The sequence below is a fragment of the Haliotis rufescens genome, unplaced genomic scaffold (genome assembly GCF_023055435.1).
Source record: "Haliotis rufescens isolate VD_foot unplaced genomic scaffold, xgHalRufe1.0.p SCAF_7, whole genome shotgun sequence".
NCBI classification, from domain to species: domain Eukaryota; kingdom Metazoa; phylum Mollusca; class Gastropoda; order Lepetellida; family Haliotidae; genus Haliotis; species Haliotis rufescens.
Genome location: NW_025964361.1, coordinates 6,085,993 through 6,104,555, shown reverse-complemented (window position 1 = coordinate 6,104,555; position 18,563 = coordinate 6,085,993). Strand labels below are relative to the sequence as shown.

Genomic DNA, 18,563 nt, shown 5'->3' with positions numbered 1-18,563 from the left:
CGACCTTTTGACCTGGCCACTTGGGCGGGAATCAACATCAGCTTGGTGAACACCCTCGGGGCCGTGGAGATCCCGAATGGTAGAACCCTGAACTGATAACACCTCCCGTCGAAAGAAAACCTCAGGTATTTCTTGAACTCTGGATGTATTGGTATGTGGAGATAGGCGTATTTTAAGTCTATTGACGTTAGCCATTCTCCTGTCTCGACAGTTGAGATCACTGTTTGGTGACTAGGAAACAAGTCGAGTAGAAGCCCTCGCTTTCCTGTCCCTCGGGACCCGGTTCGATCGCAGCTTTCATAAGAAGTGCGTCGACCTCGGCAAGGAGGAATTCCGCCTTCTCTCGGGTAGCAGGCACCGGTGTGTGCTTTATCCCGGAAAAGTGGAGGAGCGGATGAGTTTTCCCGATAACTTGCGACTATGGGTTCACCCGGGGCTCTTCGGGCGCTAATGGGAACCCATCGTTCCCAGCCCCGCGAAAAAGCTGTTGGCCTCGACCAGCTGCCTTGCCCCGGCCCGTGCCTCTCTTGCTCCTCACGGCGCCCTTATACCTGAAGGAAGCGGCGGCTTCCAAGCAGGTGTGGACGTCTGACCCGTGCGTTAGCGTAGGAGGGGACAATTGGAGAGGCCCGCTTACGCGGTTTTAACGCTTGGTACCTCCAACAAGGCCTTATGAGTCTTTGATGGAAGTATACAATTGAGCAGCCTCTCGGACCGCCTGCTGAGCCCCAGGGAAGAGGGTGGCACCCTCTTATACGGCAAAGCAAGTAGGTCTTGGCGTGTGTAAGTCGAGTATTTAGATACCGACATCCACCGCCTGCGCATGCACATAACAGCGCACATCATCTGCGATGCACAGCTACGAATAGCGTCCCGCGCAAGATAATGTTAGTTGCGCGGCCAACTCCGAAGAGTCGGCCGGCCCCTCTCCCGCTAACTCCCTCTGTACAGCCGACAGATACGCGGAGTGTACGGACGTACGGAGCTGTTGGCATGCATTATGATATTGCTCCTCGAAGCATATGTAAGCAGCCTTCAACTCCGCACCGCACACGGGAAAAGGGGGGCAACCGCCGGCCCTGCTTGACCTTAGTCAAGTTGGGTGTCTCCGACTCTGGCATGGGCGCAGCAACCTGAGGCAGTACATGGACAATCCTGTCCCGCACGTGTCTCTGCACCCGGCCCGAGGCCGAGTCCCGGTGCCGAGGTGCCGGAGGTTCAAGGGAACCCACCTGGCACTGGGCTAGGTATCCACTAGTGAAAGCCTTGGCCTCGGAAGAGGCGTCTGGCTCCGCTAGGGTAAATTGTGCGTCGGTAGTGCACGGGCCGGTGCCCGCCACCACTACGCTGGGGAGCGACCTCGAGCCGGAGCCGAAGCTCGGTCTCGGATCGTCTCCGAGACAAAGGGAACCAACCTGGCTCCGGGCTAGGTATCCACTAGTGGACGCCTCGGCCTCGGAAGAGGCGTCTGGCTCCGCTAGGGAAAATTGTGCGTCGGTAGTGCACGGGCCGGTGCCCGCCACCACTACGCTGGGGAGCGACCTCGAACCGGAGCCGAAGCTCGGTCTCGGATCGTCCCCGAGACAAAGGTAACCAACCTGGCTCCGGGCTAGGTATCCACTAGTGGACGCCTCGGCCTCGGAAGAGGCGTCTGGCTCCGCTAGGGAAAATTGTGCGTCAGTAGTGCACGGGCCGGTGCCCGCCACCACTACGCTGGGGAGCGACCTCGAGCCGGAGCCGAAGCTCGGTCTCGGATCGTCCCCGAGACCAAGGGAACCCCCCTGGCTCCGGGCTACGAATCCACTAGTGAAAGCCTCGGCCTCGGAAGAGGCGTCTGGCTCCGCTAGGGAAAAATTGTGCGTCGGTAGTGCACGGGCCGGCGCCCGCCACCCCTCCGCTGGGGAGCGACCTCGAGCCGGCGCCGAAGCCCGGTCTGAGATCGTCCCCGAGACCAAGTTGCCTGCCTCGGCCGACGCCGGGCATATCACAAGGTCTCGAAGCCGCGTCCGGCGCCGACAACGGGGAAGGCTCGGTCCGCATCTCCTCTCGGAGCTGAGACTTTACCTCCTCCATCATCGACGCCATCTGCGACTTAAGTAACGCAGAAAAGTCTGCCAAAGACAGTGCAGGAGAGGGTGCAGTGCTTACTACGGGGACCCTCGAGCCTTCTCCCCCGGCCCCCGGAGAGGGAGCGGGGGAGACAATCTCGGCAGCTTTTTTACCCTTTTTAGATGGGGAGGGGGGGGATGTCTTAGTAGATCTGATATCTACCCCCGCCTTTAATAGACCTCTTTAAAGTGGAACAAGTCAACTTGTCTCTTTTGGGGGCCCCGGGGGGTAAAGGCAATGTCCTCCGCCAGACATATTCGGCAGCGTTCGTGCCTGTCTTAGAACAACCCGTACACAGTTTGAAGGTCTTGTAAACAAGACCGTAATTTCTGAGGTGGGCGGGAAGGGTATCAACGTGTATCAGTGCGATATAAAGATCGGAAAGAAACGTGCATAAATTGTGAAACTAGAAGCAAAGGCGTAATGTAGAATGCGATTTGTAACGCGATACTAATAGCCAATGTGTAGTATAATTATAACACCAAAGGGGCGTGTTACGCGCTAAGGTGTAAAAACCCGTAAAAAAGGTAAGTGTAGTTTATGAATTAACACACCACCTTGGGTTTTGTAAAGGAAAAAATTGTAGACCAATGCTGTATGATATAACAAAACCCCAAGCCGTTTCTTAATGGCCTTGGTGTTACATGTATCAGCCCGTGGAACTACAATATGGACGCCATTACGGCCATTTGAATTCAAAGGTACCGTGCACGTGGCGTATTATTACAACTCTATAACTTCACAATGCGAGGTATTACGCCTTTGCAAAGAAAGAAATGTACCATACATACAGTTTGGTCAGCCATGGTTCTTGTCGAACGATAGATTTCTCTTATTTTTGTCTTGTGTGAAAAATCAACACGTCTGTCTCTTACAGATGACATAAGGAAAGTGATTTGGGTGAGAGTTGCTCCCCCTGGCGTGAGGCGCCGTTGGGGGTGAGGCCCCGTAAGGGTGGTCGTATATCATACAAAAACGAAGTTTTTTGTGTGGTAACATTTTTTATTAAGGAAAATGGTTACAACTATGTCATATAGATTTTCTTGAGCAAGGAAAATGCAATAAGTGCCCCAAGGAGGATTTAATCAGAAAGAGAATGACTGTCCCGGTGATATTTATCGACCCCATGGAAGACAGTTATTTTGGGATCGGCTGACATAACACGAATGTCGCCTACCCGTCTGCCGGACGTTACCACCACAAGGAACGCCGTCTCCCAGCTCAACAGCTGAAGAGAGAGAGACGACAGATCCCGAAAGGAAGGACCGGACAGCCAATCTAGAATGATTGACAAGTCCCAAGGGGGACTGATCCGCCGGACTGGCGGTCGGATCCTGTCCACACCTGCTAAAAAGCGCTGCACTAATGGGTGTGCACCCAGAAGTGCCCCGTCGACAGGGACGTGAAAAGCTGCGATATCTGTAGAGTACCCTCGGACTGTTGATGCGGCCAGGCCGTCATCTAGTCGCGACTGGAGAAACTCAAGCACGGATACGAGATCTGCAGAAAAAAGATCTGCAATCCCTCTATCGACACACCTGGGCGCATAGCAGGCCTATCTATCGTACTGAACGTTTGTCGAATCCCTCCGCGAAGCCAGTATTGTGTCTGCAACTCGTGCAGGAATACCGCTCTTCTGGAGGCGATTCCTGACAGTGGCCAAGCCACCCATTGAATCCTGAGATTCGGGTGGAGGGCCCCGTTCTGGGATAGGAGGTCCGGTCGTAAAGGTAATATAACAGGAGGCTGAGCCAGAAACCTGAGTATTACTGGAAACCCACTCTGCGCCGACTAAAGAGGTGCCAGGAGCACAATTAGTCGCGCAGGCTGAGTGCCTAGCTGAGACAGGACCTTGGAAATCAGAGGTACTGGGGAGAATGCCCACAGAACTGTCCGTCCAATCTAGCTGAAAGGCGTCCGGTGCCACCGACCTCGGGTCGTGGACTCGGGAGCAGAACGTTGGTGTCTGGTTATTTAACCCAGACGCAAACAGATCCACCTGTAACGACCTGTATAACAGGGAGAAAATCCCGAATATCCCCGGGTCGAGCCTCCACTCGTGAGGAGCGAGGATCCGGCAAGACAGAGCGTCCGCACGGACGTTGTCCACCCCCGGGAGATAAACAGGTAGCACCCTGATATCGTGAGAGTCGCACTATAGTAGGAACTGCCACGTCTTTCGTCGAAGCGACGGAGACGCCGTTCCCCCCTGCTTCCGGATGTAAGTCATCGCCGTTTGGTTGTCCATCTCTAGACGAACCACTTGGCCACGAAGCAGATCCGGGAAGCGTTGGAACACCAACCTGACCGCTCTCAGTTCTAGCACATTGATATGCAGTTTGATCTCCTGCTGGGACCATAGTCCCGAGGCAGTGTGATCATTCAGAACGCCTCCCCAGCCGGAGAGTGACGCGTCTGTTTGAACTGTGAGAGACGGAACGGGAGTGATTCCCGACCTCGGTCCACCACTGGAGGTGTGTAATGAGCCACTACGGAGTCTCGAGCACAGTCTCGAGATCTTCCGAGTTCGCCCAAAGTCGACGGAGTGCTTGTTGAATGGGACTCATTCTCAAGCGCGCCCGCCAGACCAAATCCACTGTCGCCGCCATGTTGTCCAGTAACTGGAGCCATGTACGAGCAGTGTGACTTGCGCTTAAGGGACTTGATATCTTGTGACAGAGATACACGTCCTCTCACCGTGTTGAAATTAGCCACTAGGAAGACTAGATTCTGAGTGGGGCTCAGATCTGACTTCTTGAGATTGACCATCCACCCTAGAGTGATCAGAATATCTATCACTTGTTGTGTAGCTATCTGACTCAGGGATTGGAATAGAGCTCTTAGTAACCTAGTCGTCGAGGTACGGATGGCAGAACCGACCTTTTGACCTGGCCACTTGGGCGGGAATCAACATCAGCTTGGTGAACACCCTCGGGGCCGTGGAGATCCCGAATGGTAGAACCCTGAACTGATAACACCTCCCGTCGAAAGAAAACCTCAGGTATTTCTTGAACTCTGGATGTATTGGTATGTGGAGATAGGCGTATTTTAAGTCTATTGACGTTAGCCATTCTCCTGTCTCGACAGTTGAGATCACTGTTTGGTGACTAGGAAACAAGTCGAGTAGAAGCCCTCGCTTTCCTGTCCCTCGGGACCCGGTTCGATCGCAGCTTTCATAAGAAGTGCGTCGACCTCGGCAAGGAGGAATTCCGCCTTCTCTCGGGTAGCAGGCACCGGTGTGTGCTTTATCCCGGAAAAGTGGAGGAGCGGATGAGTTTTCCCGATAACTTGCGACTATGGGTTCACCCGGGGCTCTTCGGGCGCTAATGGGAACCCATCGTTCCCAGCCCCGCGAAAAAGCTGTTGGCCTCGACCAGCTGCCTTGCCCCGGCCCGTGCCTCTCTTGCTCCTCACGGCGCCCTTATACCTGAAGGAAGCGGCGGCTTCCAAGCAGGTGTGGACGTCTGACCCGTGCGTTAGCGTAGGAGGGGACAATTGGAGAGGCCCGCTTACGCGGTTTTAACGCTTGGTACCTCCAACAAGGCCTTATGAGTCTTTGATGGAAGTATACAATTGAGCAGCCTCTCGGACCGCCTGCTGAGCCCCAGGGAAGAGGGTGGCACCCTCTTATACGGCAAAGCAAGTAGGTCTTGGCGTGTGTAAGTCGAGTATTTAGATACCGACATCCACCGCCTGCGCATGCACATAACAGCGCACATCATCTGCGATGCACAGCTACGAATAGCGTCCCGCGCAAGATAATGTTAGTTGCGCGGCCAACTCCGAAGAGTCGGCCGGCCCCTCTCCCGCTAACTCCCTCTGTACAGCCGACAGATACGCGGAGTGTACGGACGTACGGAGCTGTTGGCATGCATTATGATATTGCTCCTCGAAGCATATGTAAGCAGCCTTCAACTCCGCACCGCACACGGGAAAAGGGGGGCAACCGCCGGCCCTGCTTGACCTTAGTCAAGTTGGGTGTCTCCGACTCTGGCATGGGCGCAGCAACCTGAGGCAGTACATGGACAATCCTGTCCCGCACGTGTCTCTGCACCCGGCCCGAGGCCGAGTCCCGGTGCCGAGGTGCCGGAGGTTCAAGGGAACCCACCTGGCACTGGGCTAGGTATCCACTAGTGAAAGCCTTGGCCTCGGAAGAGGCGTCTGGCTCCGCTAGGGTAAATTGTGCGTCGGTAGTGCACGGGCCGGTGCCCGCCACCACTACGCTGGGGAGCGACCTCGAGCCGGAGCCGAAGCTCGGTCTCGGATCGTCTCCGAGACAAAGGGAACCAACCTGGCTCCGGGCTAGGTATCCACTAGTGGACGCCTCGGCCTCGGAAGAGGCGTCTGGCTCCGCTAGGGAAAATTGTGCGTCGGTAGTGCACGGGCCGGTGCCCGCCACCACTACGCTGGGGAGCGACCTCGAACCGGAGCCGAAGCTCGGTCTCGGATCGTCCCCGAGACAAAGGGAACCAACCTGGCTCCGGGCTAGGTATCCACTAGTGGACGCCTCGGCCTCGGAAGAGGCGTCTGGCTCCGCTAGGGAAAATTGTGCGTCGGTAGTGCACGGGCCGGTGCCCGCCACCACTACGCTGGGGAGCGACCTCGAGCCGGAGCCGAAGCTCGGTCTCGGATCGTCCCCGAGACCAAGGGAACCCCCCTGGCTCCGGGCTACGAATCCACTAGTGAAAGCCTCGGCCTCGGAAGAGGCGTCTGGCTCCGCTAGGGAAAAATTGTGCGTCGGTAGTGCACGGGCCGGCGCCCGCCACCCCTCCGCTGGGGAGCGACCTCGAGCCGGCGCCGAAGCCCGGTCTGAGATCGTCCCCGAGACCAAGTTGCCTGCCTCGGCCGACGCCGGGCATATCACAAGGTCTCGAAGCCGCGTCCGGCGCCGACAACGGGGAAGGCTCGGTCCGCATCTCCTCTCGGAGCTGAGACTTTACCTCCTCCATCATCGACGCCATCTGCGACTTAAGTAACGCAGAAAAGTCTGCCAAAGACAGTGCAGGAGAGGGTGCAGTGCTTACTACGGGGACCCTCGAGCCTTCTCCCCCGGCCCCCGGAGAGGGAGCGGGGGAGACAATCTCGGCAGCTTTTTTACCCTTTTTAGATGGGGAGGGGGGGGATGTCTTAGTAGATCTGATATCTACCCCCGCCTTTAATAGACCTCTTTAAAGTGGAACAAGTCAACTTGTCTCTTTTGGGGGCCCCGGGGGGTAAAGGCAATGTCCTCCGCCAGACATATTCGGCAGCGTTCGTGCCTGTCTTAGAACAACCCGTACACAGTTTGAAGGTCTTGTAAACAAGACCGTAATTTCTGAGGTGGGCGGGAAGGGTATCAACGTGTATCAGTGCGATATAAAGATCGGAAAGAAACGTGCATAAATTGTGAAACTAGAAGCAAAGGCGTAATGTAGAATGCGATTTGTAACGCGATACTAATAGCCAATGTGTAGTATAATTATAACACCAAAGGGGCGTGTTACGCGCTAAGGTGTAAAAACCCGTAAAAAAGGTAAGTGTAGTTTATGAATTAACACACCACCTTGGGTTTTGTAAAGGAAAAAATTGTAGACCAATGCTGTATGATATAACAAAACCCCAAGCCGTTTCTTAATGGCCTTGGTGTTACATGTATCAGCCCGTGGAACTACAATATGGACGCCATTACGGCCATTTGAATTCAAAGGTACCGTGCACGTGGCGTATTATTACAACTCTATAACTTCACAATGCGAGGTATTACGCCTTTGCAAAGAAAGAAATGTACCATACATACAGTTTGGTCAGCCATGGTTCTTGTCGAACGATAGATTTCTCTTATTTTTGTCTTGTGTGAAAAATCAACACGTCTGTCTCTTACAGATGACATAAGGAAAGTGATTTGGGTGAGAGTTGCTCCCCCTGGCGTGAGGCGCCGTTGGGGGTGAGGCCCCGTAAGGGTGGTCGTATATCATACAAAAACGAAGTTTTTTGTGTGGTAACATTTTTTATTAAGGAAAATGGTTACAACTATGTCATATAGATTTTCTTGAGCAAGGAAAATGCAATAAGTGCCCCAAGGAGGATTTAATCAGAAAGAGAATGACTGTCCCGGTGATATTTATCGACCCCATGGAAGACAGTTATTTTGGGATCGGCTGACATAACACGAATGTCGCCTACCCGTCTGCCGGACGTTACCACCACAAGGAACGCCGTCTCCCAGCTCAACAGCTGAAGAGAGAGAGACGACAGATCCCGAAAGGAAGGACCGGACAGCCAATCTAGAATGATTGACAAGTCCCAAGGGGGACTGATCCGCTGGACTGGCGGTCGGATCCTGTCCACACCTGCTAAAAAGCGCTGCACTAATGGGTGTGCACCCAGAAGTGCCCCGTCGACAGGGACGTGAAAAGCTGCGATAGCTGTAGAGTACCCTCGGACTGTTGATGCGGCCAGGCCGTCATCTAGTCGCGACTGGAGAAACTCAAGCACGGATACGAGATCTGCAGAAAAAAGATCTGCAATCCCTCTATCGACACACCAGGGCGCATAGCAGGCCTATCTATCGTACTGAACGTTTGTCGAATCCCTCCGCGAAGCCAGTATTGTGTCTGCAACTCGTGCAGGAATACCGCTCTTCTGGAGGCGATTCCTGACAGTGGCCAAGCCACCCATTGAATCCTGAGATTCGGGTGGAGGGCCCCGTTCTGGGATAGGAGGTCCGGTGTAAAGGTAATATAACAGGAGGCTGAGCCAGAAACCTGAGTATTACTGGAAACCCACTCTGCGCCGACTAAAGAGGTGCCAGGAGCACAATTAGTCGCGCAGGCTGAGTGCCTAGCTGAGACAGGACCTTGGAAATCAGAGGTACTGGGGAGAATGCCCACAGAACTGTCCGTCCAATCTAGCTGAAAGGCGTCCGGTGCCACCGACCTCGGGTCGTGGACTCGGGAGCAGAACGTTGGTGTCTGGTTATTTAACCCAGACGCAAACCGATCCACCTGTAACGACCTGTATAACAGGGAGAAAATCCCGAATATCCCCGGGTCGAGCCTCCACTCGTGAGGAGCGAGGATCCGGCAAGACAGAGCGTCCGCACGGACGTTGTCCACCCCCGGGAGATAAACAGGTAGCACCCTGATATCGTGAGAGTCGCACTATAGTAGGAACTGCCACGTCTTTCGTCGAAGCGACGGAGACGCCGTTCCCGCCTGCTTCCGGATGTAAGTCATCGCCGTTTGGTTGTCCATCTCTAGACGAACCACTTGGCCACGAAGCAGATCCGGGAAGCGTTGGAACACCAACCTGACCGCTCTCAGTTCTAGCACATTGATATGCAGTTTGATCTCCTGCTGGGACCATAGTCCCGAGGCAGTGTGATCATTCAGAACGCCTCCCCAGCCGGAGAGTGACGCGTCTGTTTGAACTGTGAGAGACGGAACGGGAGTGATTCCCGACCTCGGTCCACCACTGGAGGTGTGTAATGAGCCACTACGGAGTCTCGAGCACAGTCTCGAGATCTTCCGAGTTCGCCCAAAGTCGACGGAGTGCTTGTTGAATGGGACTCATTCTCAAGCGCGCCCGCCAGACCAAATCCACTGTCGCCGCCATGTTGTCCAGTAACTGGAGCCATGTACGAGCAGTGTGACTTGCGCTTAAGGGACTTGATATCTTGTGACAGAGATACACGTCCTCTCACCGTGTTGAAATTAGCCACTAGGAAGACTAGAATCTGAGTGGGGCTCAGATCTGACTTCTTGAGATTGACCATCCACCCTAGAGTGATCAGAATATCTATCACTTGTTGTGTAGCTATCTGACTCAGGGATTGCAATAGAGCTCTTAGTAACCAGTCGTCGAGGTACGGATGGCAGAACCGACCTTTTGACCTGGCCACTTGGGCGGGAATCAACATCAGCTTGGTGAACACCCTCGGGGCCGTGGAGATCCCGAATGGTAGAACCCGGAACTGATAACACCTCCCGTCGAAAGAAAACCTCAGGTATTTCTTGAACTCGGGGTGTATTGGTATGTGGAGATTGGCTAACGTCAATAGACTTAAAATATGCCTTTCTCCTGTCTCGACAGTTGAGATCACTGTTTGGTGACTAGGAAACAAGTCGAGTAGAAGCCCTCGCTTTCCTGTCCCTCGGGACCCGGTTCGATCGCAGCTTTCATAAGAAGTGCGTCGACCTCGGCACGGAGGAATTCCGCCTTCTCTCGGGTAGCAGGCACCGGAGTGTGCTTTATCCCGGAAAAGTGGAGGAGCGGATGAGTTTTCCCGATAACTTGCGACTGTGGGTTCACCCGGGGCTCTTCGGGCGCTAATGGGAACCCATCGTTCCCAGCCCCGCGAAAAAGCTGTTGGCCTCGACCAGCTGCCTTGCCCCGGCCCGTGCCTCTCTTGCTCCTCCCGGCGCCCTTATACCTGAAGGAAGCGGCGGCTTCCCAGCAGGTGTGGACGTCTGACCCGTGCGTTAGCGTAGGAGGGGACAATTGGAGAGGCCCGCTTACGCGGTTTTAACGCTTGGTACCTCCAACAAGGCCTTATGAGTCTTTGATGGAAGTATACAATTGAGCAGCCTCTCGGACCACCTGCTGAGCCCCAGGGAAGAGGGTGGCACCCTCTTATACGGCAAAGCAAGTAGGTCTTGGCGTGTGTAAGTCGAGTATTTAGATACCGACATCCACCGCCTGCGCATGCACATAACAGCGCACATCATCTGCGAGGCACAGCTACGAATAGCGTCCCGCGCAAGATAATGTTAGTTGCGCGGCCAACTCTGAAGAGTCGGCCGGCCCCTCTCCCGCTAACTCCCTCTGTACAGCCGACAGATACGCGGAGTGTACGGACACACGGAGCTGTTGGCATGCATTATGATATTGCTCCTCGAAGCATATGTAAGCAGCCTTCAACTCCGCACCGCACACGGGAAAGGGGGGGCAACCGCTGGCCCTGCTTGACCTTATTCAAGTTGGGTGTCTCCGACTCTGGCATGGGTGCAGCCACCTGAGGCAGTACATGGACAATCCTGTCCCGCAAGTGTCTCTGCACCCGGCCCGAGGCCGAGTCCCGGTGCCGAGGTGCCGGAGGTTCAAGGGAACCCACCTGGCACTGGGCTAGGTATCCACTAGTAAAAGCCTTGGCCTCGGAAGAGGCGTCTGGCTCCGCTAGGGAAAATTGTGCGTCGGTAGTGCACGGGCCGGTGCCCGCCACCACTACGCTGGGGAGTGACCTCGAGCCGGAGCCGAAGCTCGGTTTCGGATCGTCCCCGAGACAAAGGGAACCAACCTGGCTCCGGGCTAGGTATCCACTAGTGGAAGCCTCGGCCTCGGAAGAGGCGTCTGGCTCCGCTAGGGAAAATTGTGCGTCCATAGTGCACGGGCCGGTGCCCGCCACCACTACGCTGGGGAGCGACCTCGAGCCGGAGCCGAAGCTCGGTCTCGGATCGTCCCCGAGACAAAGGGAACCAACCTGGCTCCGGGCTAGGTATCCACTAGTGGACGCCTCGGCCTCGGAAGAGGCGTCTGGCTCCGCTAGGGATAAATTGTGCGTCGGTAGTGCACGGGCCGGCGCCCACCACCCCTCCGCTGGGGAGCGACCTCGAGCCGGCGCCGAAGCCCGGTCTGAGATCGTCCCCGAGACCAAGTTGCCTGCCTCGGCCGACGCCGGGCATATCACAAGGTCTCGAAGCCGCGTCCGGCGCCGACAACGGGGAAGGCTCGGTCCGCATCTCCTCTCGGAGCTGAGACTTTACCTCCTCCATCATCGACGCCATCTGCGACTTAAGTAACGCAGAAAAGTCTGCCAAAGGCAGTGCAGGAGAGGGTGCAGTGCTTACTACGGGGACCCTCGAGCCTTCTCCCCCGGCCCCCGGAGAGGGAGCGGGGGAGACAATCTCGGCAGCTTTTTTTACCCTTTTTAGATGGGGAGGGGGGGGGGGGGATGTCTTAGTAGATCTGATATCTACCCCCGCCTTTAATAGACCTCTTTAAAGTGGAACAAGTCAACTTGTCTCTTTTTGGGGGCCCCGGGGGGTAAAGGCAATGTCCTCCGCCAGACATATTAGGCAGCGTTCGTGCCTGTCTTAGAACAACCCGTACACAGTTTGAAGGTCTTGTAAACAAGACCGTAATTTCTGAGGTGGGCGGGAAGGGTATCAACGTGTATCAGTGCGATATAAAGATCGGAAAGAAACGTGCATAAATTGTGAAACTAGATACTAATAGCCAATGTCGTAGTATAATTATAACACCAAAGGGGCGTGTTACGCGCTAAGGTGTAAAAACCCGTAAAAAAGGTAAGTGTAGTTTATGAATTAACACACCACCTTGGGTTTTATAAAGGAAAAAATTGTAGACCAATGCTGTATGATATAACAAAACCCCAAGCCGTTTCTGTGTAACGCGATACTAATAGCCAATGTCGTAGTATAATTATAACACCAAAGGGGCGTGTTACGCGCTAAGGTGTAAAAACCCGTAAAAAAGGTAAGTGTAGTTTATGAATTAACACACCACCTTGGGTTTTATAAAGGAAAAAATTGTAGACCAATGCTGTATGATATAACAAAACCCCAAGCCGTTTCTTAATGGCCTTGGTGTTTTATGTATCAGCCCGTGGAACTACAATATGGACGCCATTACGGCCATTTGAATTCAAAGGTACCATGCACGTGGCGTATTATTACAACTCTATAACTTCACAATGCGAGGTATTACGCCTTTGCAATGAAAGAAATGTACCATACATACAGTTTGGTCAGCCATGGTTCTTGTCGAACGATAGATTTCTCTTATTTTTGTCTTGTGTGAAAAATCAACACGTCTGTCTCTTACAGATGACATAAGGAAAGTGATTTGGGTGAGAGTTGCTCCCCCTGGCGTGAGGCGCCGTTGGGGGTGAGGCCCCGTAAGGGTGGTCGTATATCATACAAAAACGAAGTTTTTTGTGTGGTAACATTTTTTATTAAGGAAAATGGTTACAACTATGTCATATAGATTTTCTTGAGCAAGGAAAATGCAATAAGTGCCCCAAGGAGGATTTAATCAGAAAGAGAATTCACTGTATGCATGACCGGATCCTTTTACACGTGTATCTAAATACATTTTGCCGGGGCTACGGTCAAACTTTTCCAAATCGGGCAGTTTGTACCTATCTCTAAATATCCACAGTGGGTACCCGGGTAGGGTAGGGTAATCGGGTAGTAAATTTGGACTCACCCCAGCCCTACTTTGTACAACGGCACCCAGGTCCACAACTATTCCACATTATTCAGCTCTTACAAATATTGAGTACTGACAACCTGTTCTGCCCTGAATTTTGTACATGTGTTAGGGATGAAAGTGATGCCATTGGGAATTTAAATAAGCTGAAATGGGAAAAAAAAAATATCTGTGACTAAATGCTTCCCATACAAGAGCTGGAATATTAAAGATAATCTGTTCAACATCCTGTAGCCAGTTCCAGTCTGGGTGTAAACATGTAAGAAGTGCCATACATGAACCTGACATATGACTACATGATTTTTTGGTTTGTTTGTTGTTTAACGCCGCACTCAGCAATATTCCAGCTATATGACGGCGGTCTGTAAATAATCGAGTATGGACCAGACAATCCAGTGAGCGTCGATCCACACAATTGGGATCGATGACATGCATCAACCAAGTCAGCGAGCCTGACCACCCGATCCCGTTAGTCGCCTTTTACGACAAGCATAGTTTACGGCAAGCATGGGTTGCTGAAGACCTATTCTACCCTGGAATCTTCACGGGTCTATCACTACATGACTAAAACTATCTTTTCAGTTATCGAGGGGCGGTGGGGTAGCCTAGTAGTAAAGCGTTCACTTGTCACGCCGAAGACCAGGGTTCGATTCCCCACATGGGTACTAAGCCCTTTTCTGGTGTTCCCCGCTGTGATATTGGTGGAACATTGCTAAAAGCGGCGTAGAACCTTACTCACTCACTCACTCACTCACTTATGGTAATAATCAAGTGCTAGATTAATATAAATCAAAGAAATCCAATTATTAGATGAACTAACTGGATGACTTGAACCAATCTTGCTTGATAAGGGACTGCCAACAGAACTAAGTCTATCCTCCCTTTGAACTTCCCCAGTGATTACTGTGGGTCTGTGTGTGGCAGAACTCACCTGTCTGTCTGTGGCTGTCGGGGTCTCTTTGTCGATGGAGTCATACAGGGCCTCGATGTCACCCTGGGTGGCAAGTAGAGGAGTTATAGCATGTAAACAGGAGCATTTGGCATTGAGATGAGATGAAATGTTTAAAAGTTGCGTTCAAGATCATTTCACCAATATAGCGATTCGAATGTTGCCGATTGTACTAGTCCAGACTTGCACACTAATATACCATGCTGCAGTTTTACATGCATACCTCACTCAAACACATTATACTAACCAGTCCTTGTTTTAACCCAAAATGCCAAATGCTAGGAATGGTAACAGCAAGTACCATCTTTTAATGTAGTTTAAAATGACACAACCAAGGTATCAAACCACTGACCTCCCAATCTACAGGCAGACAACCCCTCTTGTTCAGTGTGTTTGTTTTGTTTGCTTGTTCTTTAATGCCGCACTCAGCAATATTCCAGCTATATGACAGCGGTCTGTAAATAATCGAGTCTGGACCAGACAATCCAGCCATTGAAACCATGAGCATTGATCTACGCAATTGGGATACGATTACATGTATCAGCCTGACCACCCGATCCCGTCAGTCGCCTCTTACACAACAAGCACACACCTTATGGCAAGCATGGGTTGCTGAAGACCTATTCTAACCTGTGCCCCATTCCACAAAGTGATCTTAGTGCTTAGTTGGTAGTAACTCCCATACTCTGTCATAGGCTTAGGATCAACGTAGCACTAAGATCGCTTTGTGGAACCGGGCCCTGGATCTTAACAGGTCTGGGTCAGCATGTAAACAGGATCATTAAATCCTAAAACATATTATGGAGACATGCAGTACACAGATCATCATCAGGATCATTGACAAGAGCTTAGTTTCCTACCTCCACCTCCAGGAGAGCGGCCCAGACGTGAGCACGGACGAGGGGAGGGATGTCCACCCGGGCTTCCTGCCAGATGTGTGGCCGCTTGTACGGGTACGCTTTGAGTAGCCTCTCATACAGGATGATGCGGTGAAACTGGGGAGCAGCATTCCTAACTCATCTCAAACAATATATTCTAATTTGCATCCAGTATCTTCTGTCTTATATAAACTTGGCTTGCCTTAATTTCAGTTGCTAAGGATTATATTTGTCTTCCTTGGCAAAATATTTATCCAACTGCTCTTTCAATGTTGGGCCACTAATGCCATCCATTTTCCAATGGAGTAAAGTTAAAATACTTATGGGACATTCTACATTAAACAGAATCACTCACTGAACAAAACAAGACAGTCTGAGATTTTTAAGAAAATGAATGGGAATTTATGGATCCAAATCACACCCCTGCATGGAATGATTGTCGCATAACTCAATCAAACAGTGATGTTTATATTAACCTTCACAAAGAAATAATGCCATCATACTTCTAACATCAATACTTCAACACATCATGCTTTGCATTACACTCAAATATATACTACTCAATATTCCATAGGGATATTTCTGAACACATAAGGCTTAAAAAAATAAAAGAATTGGTTCTCTGGCATTGACTTTTCAACAAATAGTGCAGGCGGGCGGTATTTTATTTTTACGTTTGTTCAGACTAGTATGTAACCACGGACTTGTTATACAAGTCCGTGATGTCCGTGATGTAACCAAACAAACACTTGTGTACCATCAACCTGGTAAACGGCCTCCCTACATAAAGAAGCATACAAACACCTATTGGCGCCATGACCATAACACGAGATGTGCATTAAAGCAGTGTTCGGTGGCATGTATTCCCTGCATAGTAAGTTTGTGATTGAGTGAGTATGGTTTTACGCCGCTTTTAGCAATATTCCAGTAATATCAAGGCGGGGGACACCAGAAATGAGCTTCACACATTGTACCCATGTCTGGAATCGAACCCTGGTCTTAAGCATGACGAGCAGACGTTTTAACCACTAGGCTACCCGACTGCCCAAGTTTGTGATTGAGTAGGTGAGGTTAAACAAGGTTTGGACTGTATTTCAGCCTGTCTGCTTAATGTGGAAGGTATTCCTACAGCAGACATTTTAAAATTTAACACATGAGCATGGCTGTCAGATCAAGGAGTGAGTGAGTGAGTTGGGTTTAACGCTGCTTTTAATAGTATTCCAGTTATATCGCAGCGTGTCAGCTTAATGTGGGAGGAAAGCCCGAAGTGATGCAGGTCTCAGATGTTTACCACTTCGGTGAAACCCACGATCACGGGTATGGTGCTGACAAACCTAGAAACATAATCGGGGCGAACCGGGATTCAAACCCCCAATCATAGGTTTCTGGCGTGCCCAAGGGACGCAACTCTGCACAGCAAATCGTGGCGCCTTAGACGAGTGGGCCCCTTGTGCCCCCGTCAGATCAATGATCATAACAAGGCAACATTTCGGAGCCCTTTCACAAGATACGCTCTCACCTTCAAACATGATAGTCCTATACATGCTGTTCTTACCAATAATTACACTGAGTACTCCATTGCCTTTCAACTACATTATGTTGTTAATGAAATTATCTGAACTAAATTGTCAAATATCACGAGGCATCACCTGATACTCCACATCCTTCTCACGGATGACGAGAGGGAGGCTGGCAGTGTCAGTCAGATCACCGCTGCTTGGGGACGTCGGCAACCCAGCAGATGTCGTGCTTGACCTGACAAAACAATTACATGTCTTGCACAAGTATGACAGGTGAGGTGAAATGGAGTTTTACGTCGCATTCAAAATTATTTCACTCATATAGCAACCTGCATCCACGTATGAGTGTGGCTGCTTGTACTAGTCCACTCTTTTTATAGTGCTAGCCCAATGAGAAACCATGCTGCAGTTTAACATGAATAATATACTACTCAGACACAGTATACTGACTCCGAGCCGACTAGTCTTTGCTTTATCCTCTTAATGTGAATGCCAGGCAAGGAATAACAAGTTCCATCTTTAAATAATCTTTTGATACGATGCAGCCAGGGGATTAAATAAAGTCTGATATGATACACCACAATTTGGTGTTTGTCTTATACCACTTATTGACATCTCCATGTTGTCACTGTTGTGGTAACAGCAAGAGATATGAGGTTCTCTTTTCACGTCTATCACTGTAAATACTTCAACATTGTACAAGGGTGAAACTATCCGAATACTTCACGATGATATGCTGTTTGTTTGTTGTTTAACGCAGCACTCAGCAATATTCAAGCTATATGACTGCAGTCTGTAAATAACCGAGTTTGGACCTGGCAATCCAGTGATTGATATAATGAGCACCAATCCACCCAAATGGGATACGATGACATGCATCAACCAAGTCAGCGAGCCTGACCACCCGATCCCGTAAGTCGCCTCTTACGACAAGCATAGTTGCCTGTTGCGGCAAGAATGTGTTGCGGAAGACCTATTCTACCCTGGATATTCGCAGGTCCACAATGACATGCACATAGGTGTGTACAAGACAACTTACTCATCTTCCAGCAGGGGGTAATAGGCTGTCTCCTCGATGTCCTTGAGTCTCTGTGGCAGAAATAATGATTGATTCTAGAATCTAAAATGATTTAATCACAACAGATGTATGGAAATCTTGGCCTTCATTAATCCCTCATTTACAAACCTTGGTAGAACTGCAGGAAAATAATCTGTATTTTTTAAATATGATTGAGACAATATTCATAAAAATTCAACTTTTCCTTGTTTCTTGAGGTTGAAATAATAAGAACATTATAATCTGTCTAAAAGCTATTTTAATAATTTTCACACTGTATTAGAAACACAACCTTGCTTCTTATTTTACTTCAGCTAATGTTCCTAACACTATCATCACCTACATCCCTTACACTACCTAAATTTCTGAGTTATCTACCTTACACTTTCCATACCCAAGCTCCTTCCCAGAGCGTGACACCTTCGTTACACTCTCGGTAACATCGCTGCCATCAGTGTGGGCACGGCCATTACAAGAATCTTGAAATTTGGCCTCTAACCCCAAATGTAGTAATGTTCATACTTTTGTTTATGTCTTTGGGAATGCCATCATAGTGCATTTTGAAAAGGTTTACGACTGACCATGTTTTCCAGATGAATTTACTTTGTTGTTTTAATAATCAGATTGGTTCAAGATTGCAGACTAACGGAAAATCAACCAACTTCTCCCTTACATTCTTACTATATTAATAACACGATTGTTTTAATGAAACAGAAATTCATATTGACAAACAAAGAAAGAAATTTAGCAGCGATAAGTGTATTCAACGTCACGACAGTCGTCACTTGTTTTTAAACATAACGGTCATTCGGTTGCGAGTTCAACTCCAAGCATTGTTGGGG

The 18,563-nt window shown here is 50.6% G+C and overlaps 1 protein-coding gene across 1 annotated transcript in view; it reads right to left on the bottom strand.

The window, feature by feature from the left end:
* Positions 1 to 18,563, bottom strand: part of LOC124149638 (TBC domain-containing protein kinase-like protein) — a 57,998-nt gene that overhangs the window by 27,408 nt on the left and 12,027 nt on the right. Inside the window, exons 14-17 of the mRNA XM_048387632.1 lie at positions 17,704 to 17,753; positions 16,794 to 16,899; positions 15,127 to 15,261; positions 14,249 to 14,311 (exon numbers count right to left, since the gene is read on the bottom strand). Of these exons, the coding sequence (XP_048243589.1) occupies positions 14,249 to 14,311; positions 15,127 to 15,261; positions 16,794 to 16,899; positions 17,704 to 17,753 (354 nt within the window). The remainder of the gene's footprint in view (positions 1 to 14,248; positions 14,312 to 15,126; positions 15,262 to 16,793; positions 16,900 to 17,703; positions 17,754 to 18,563) is intronic.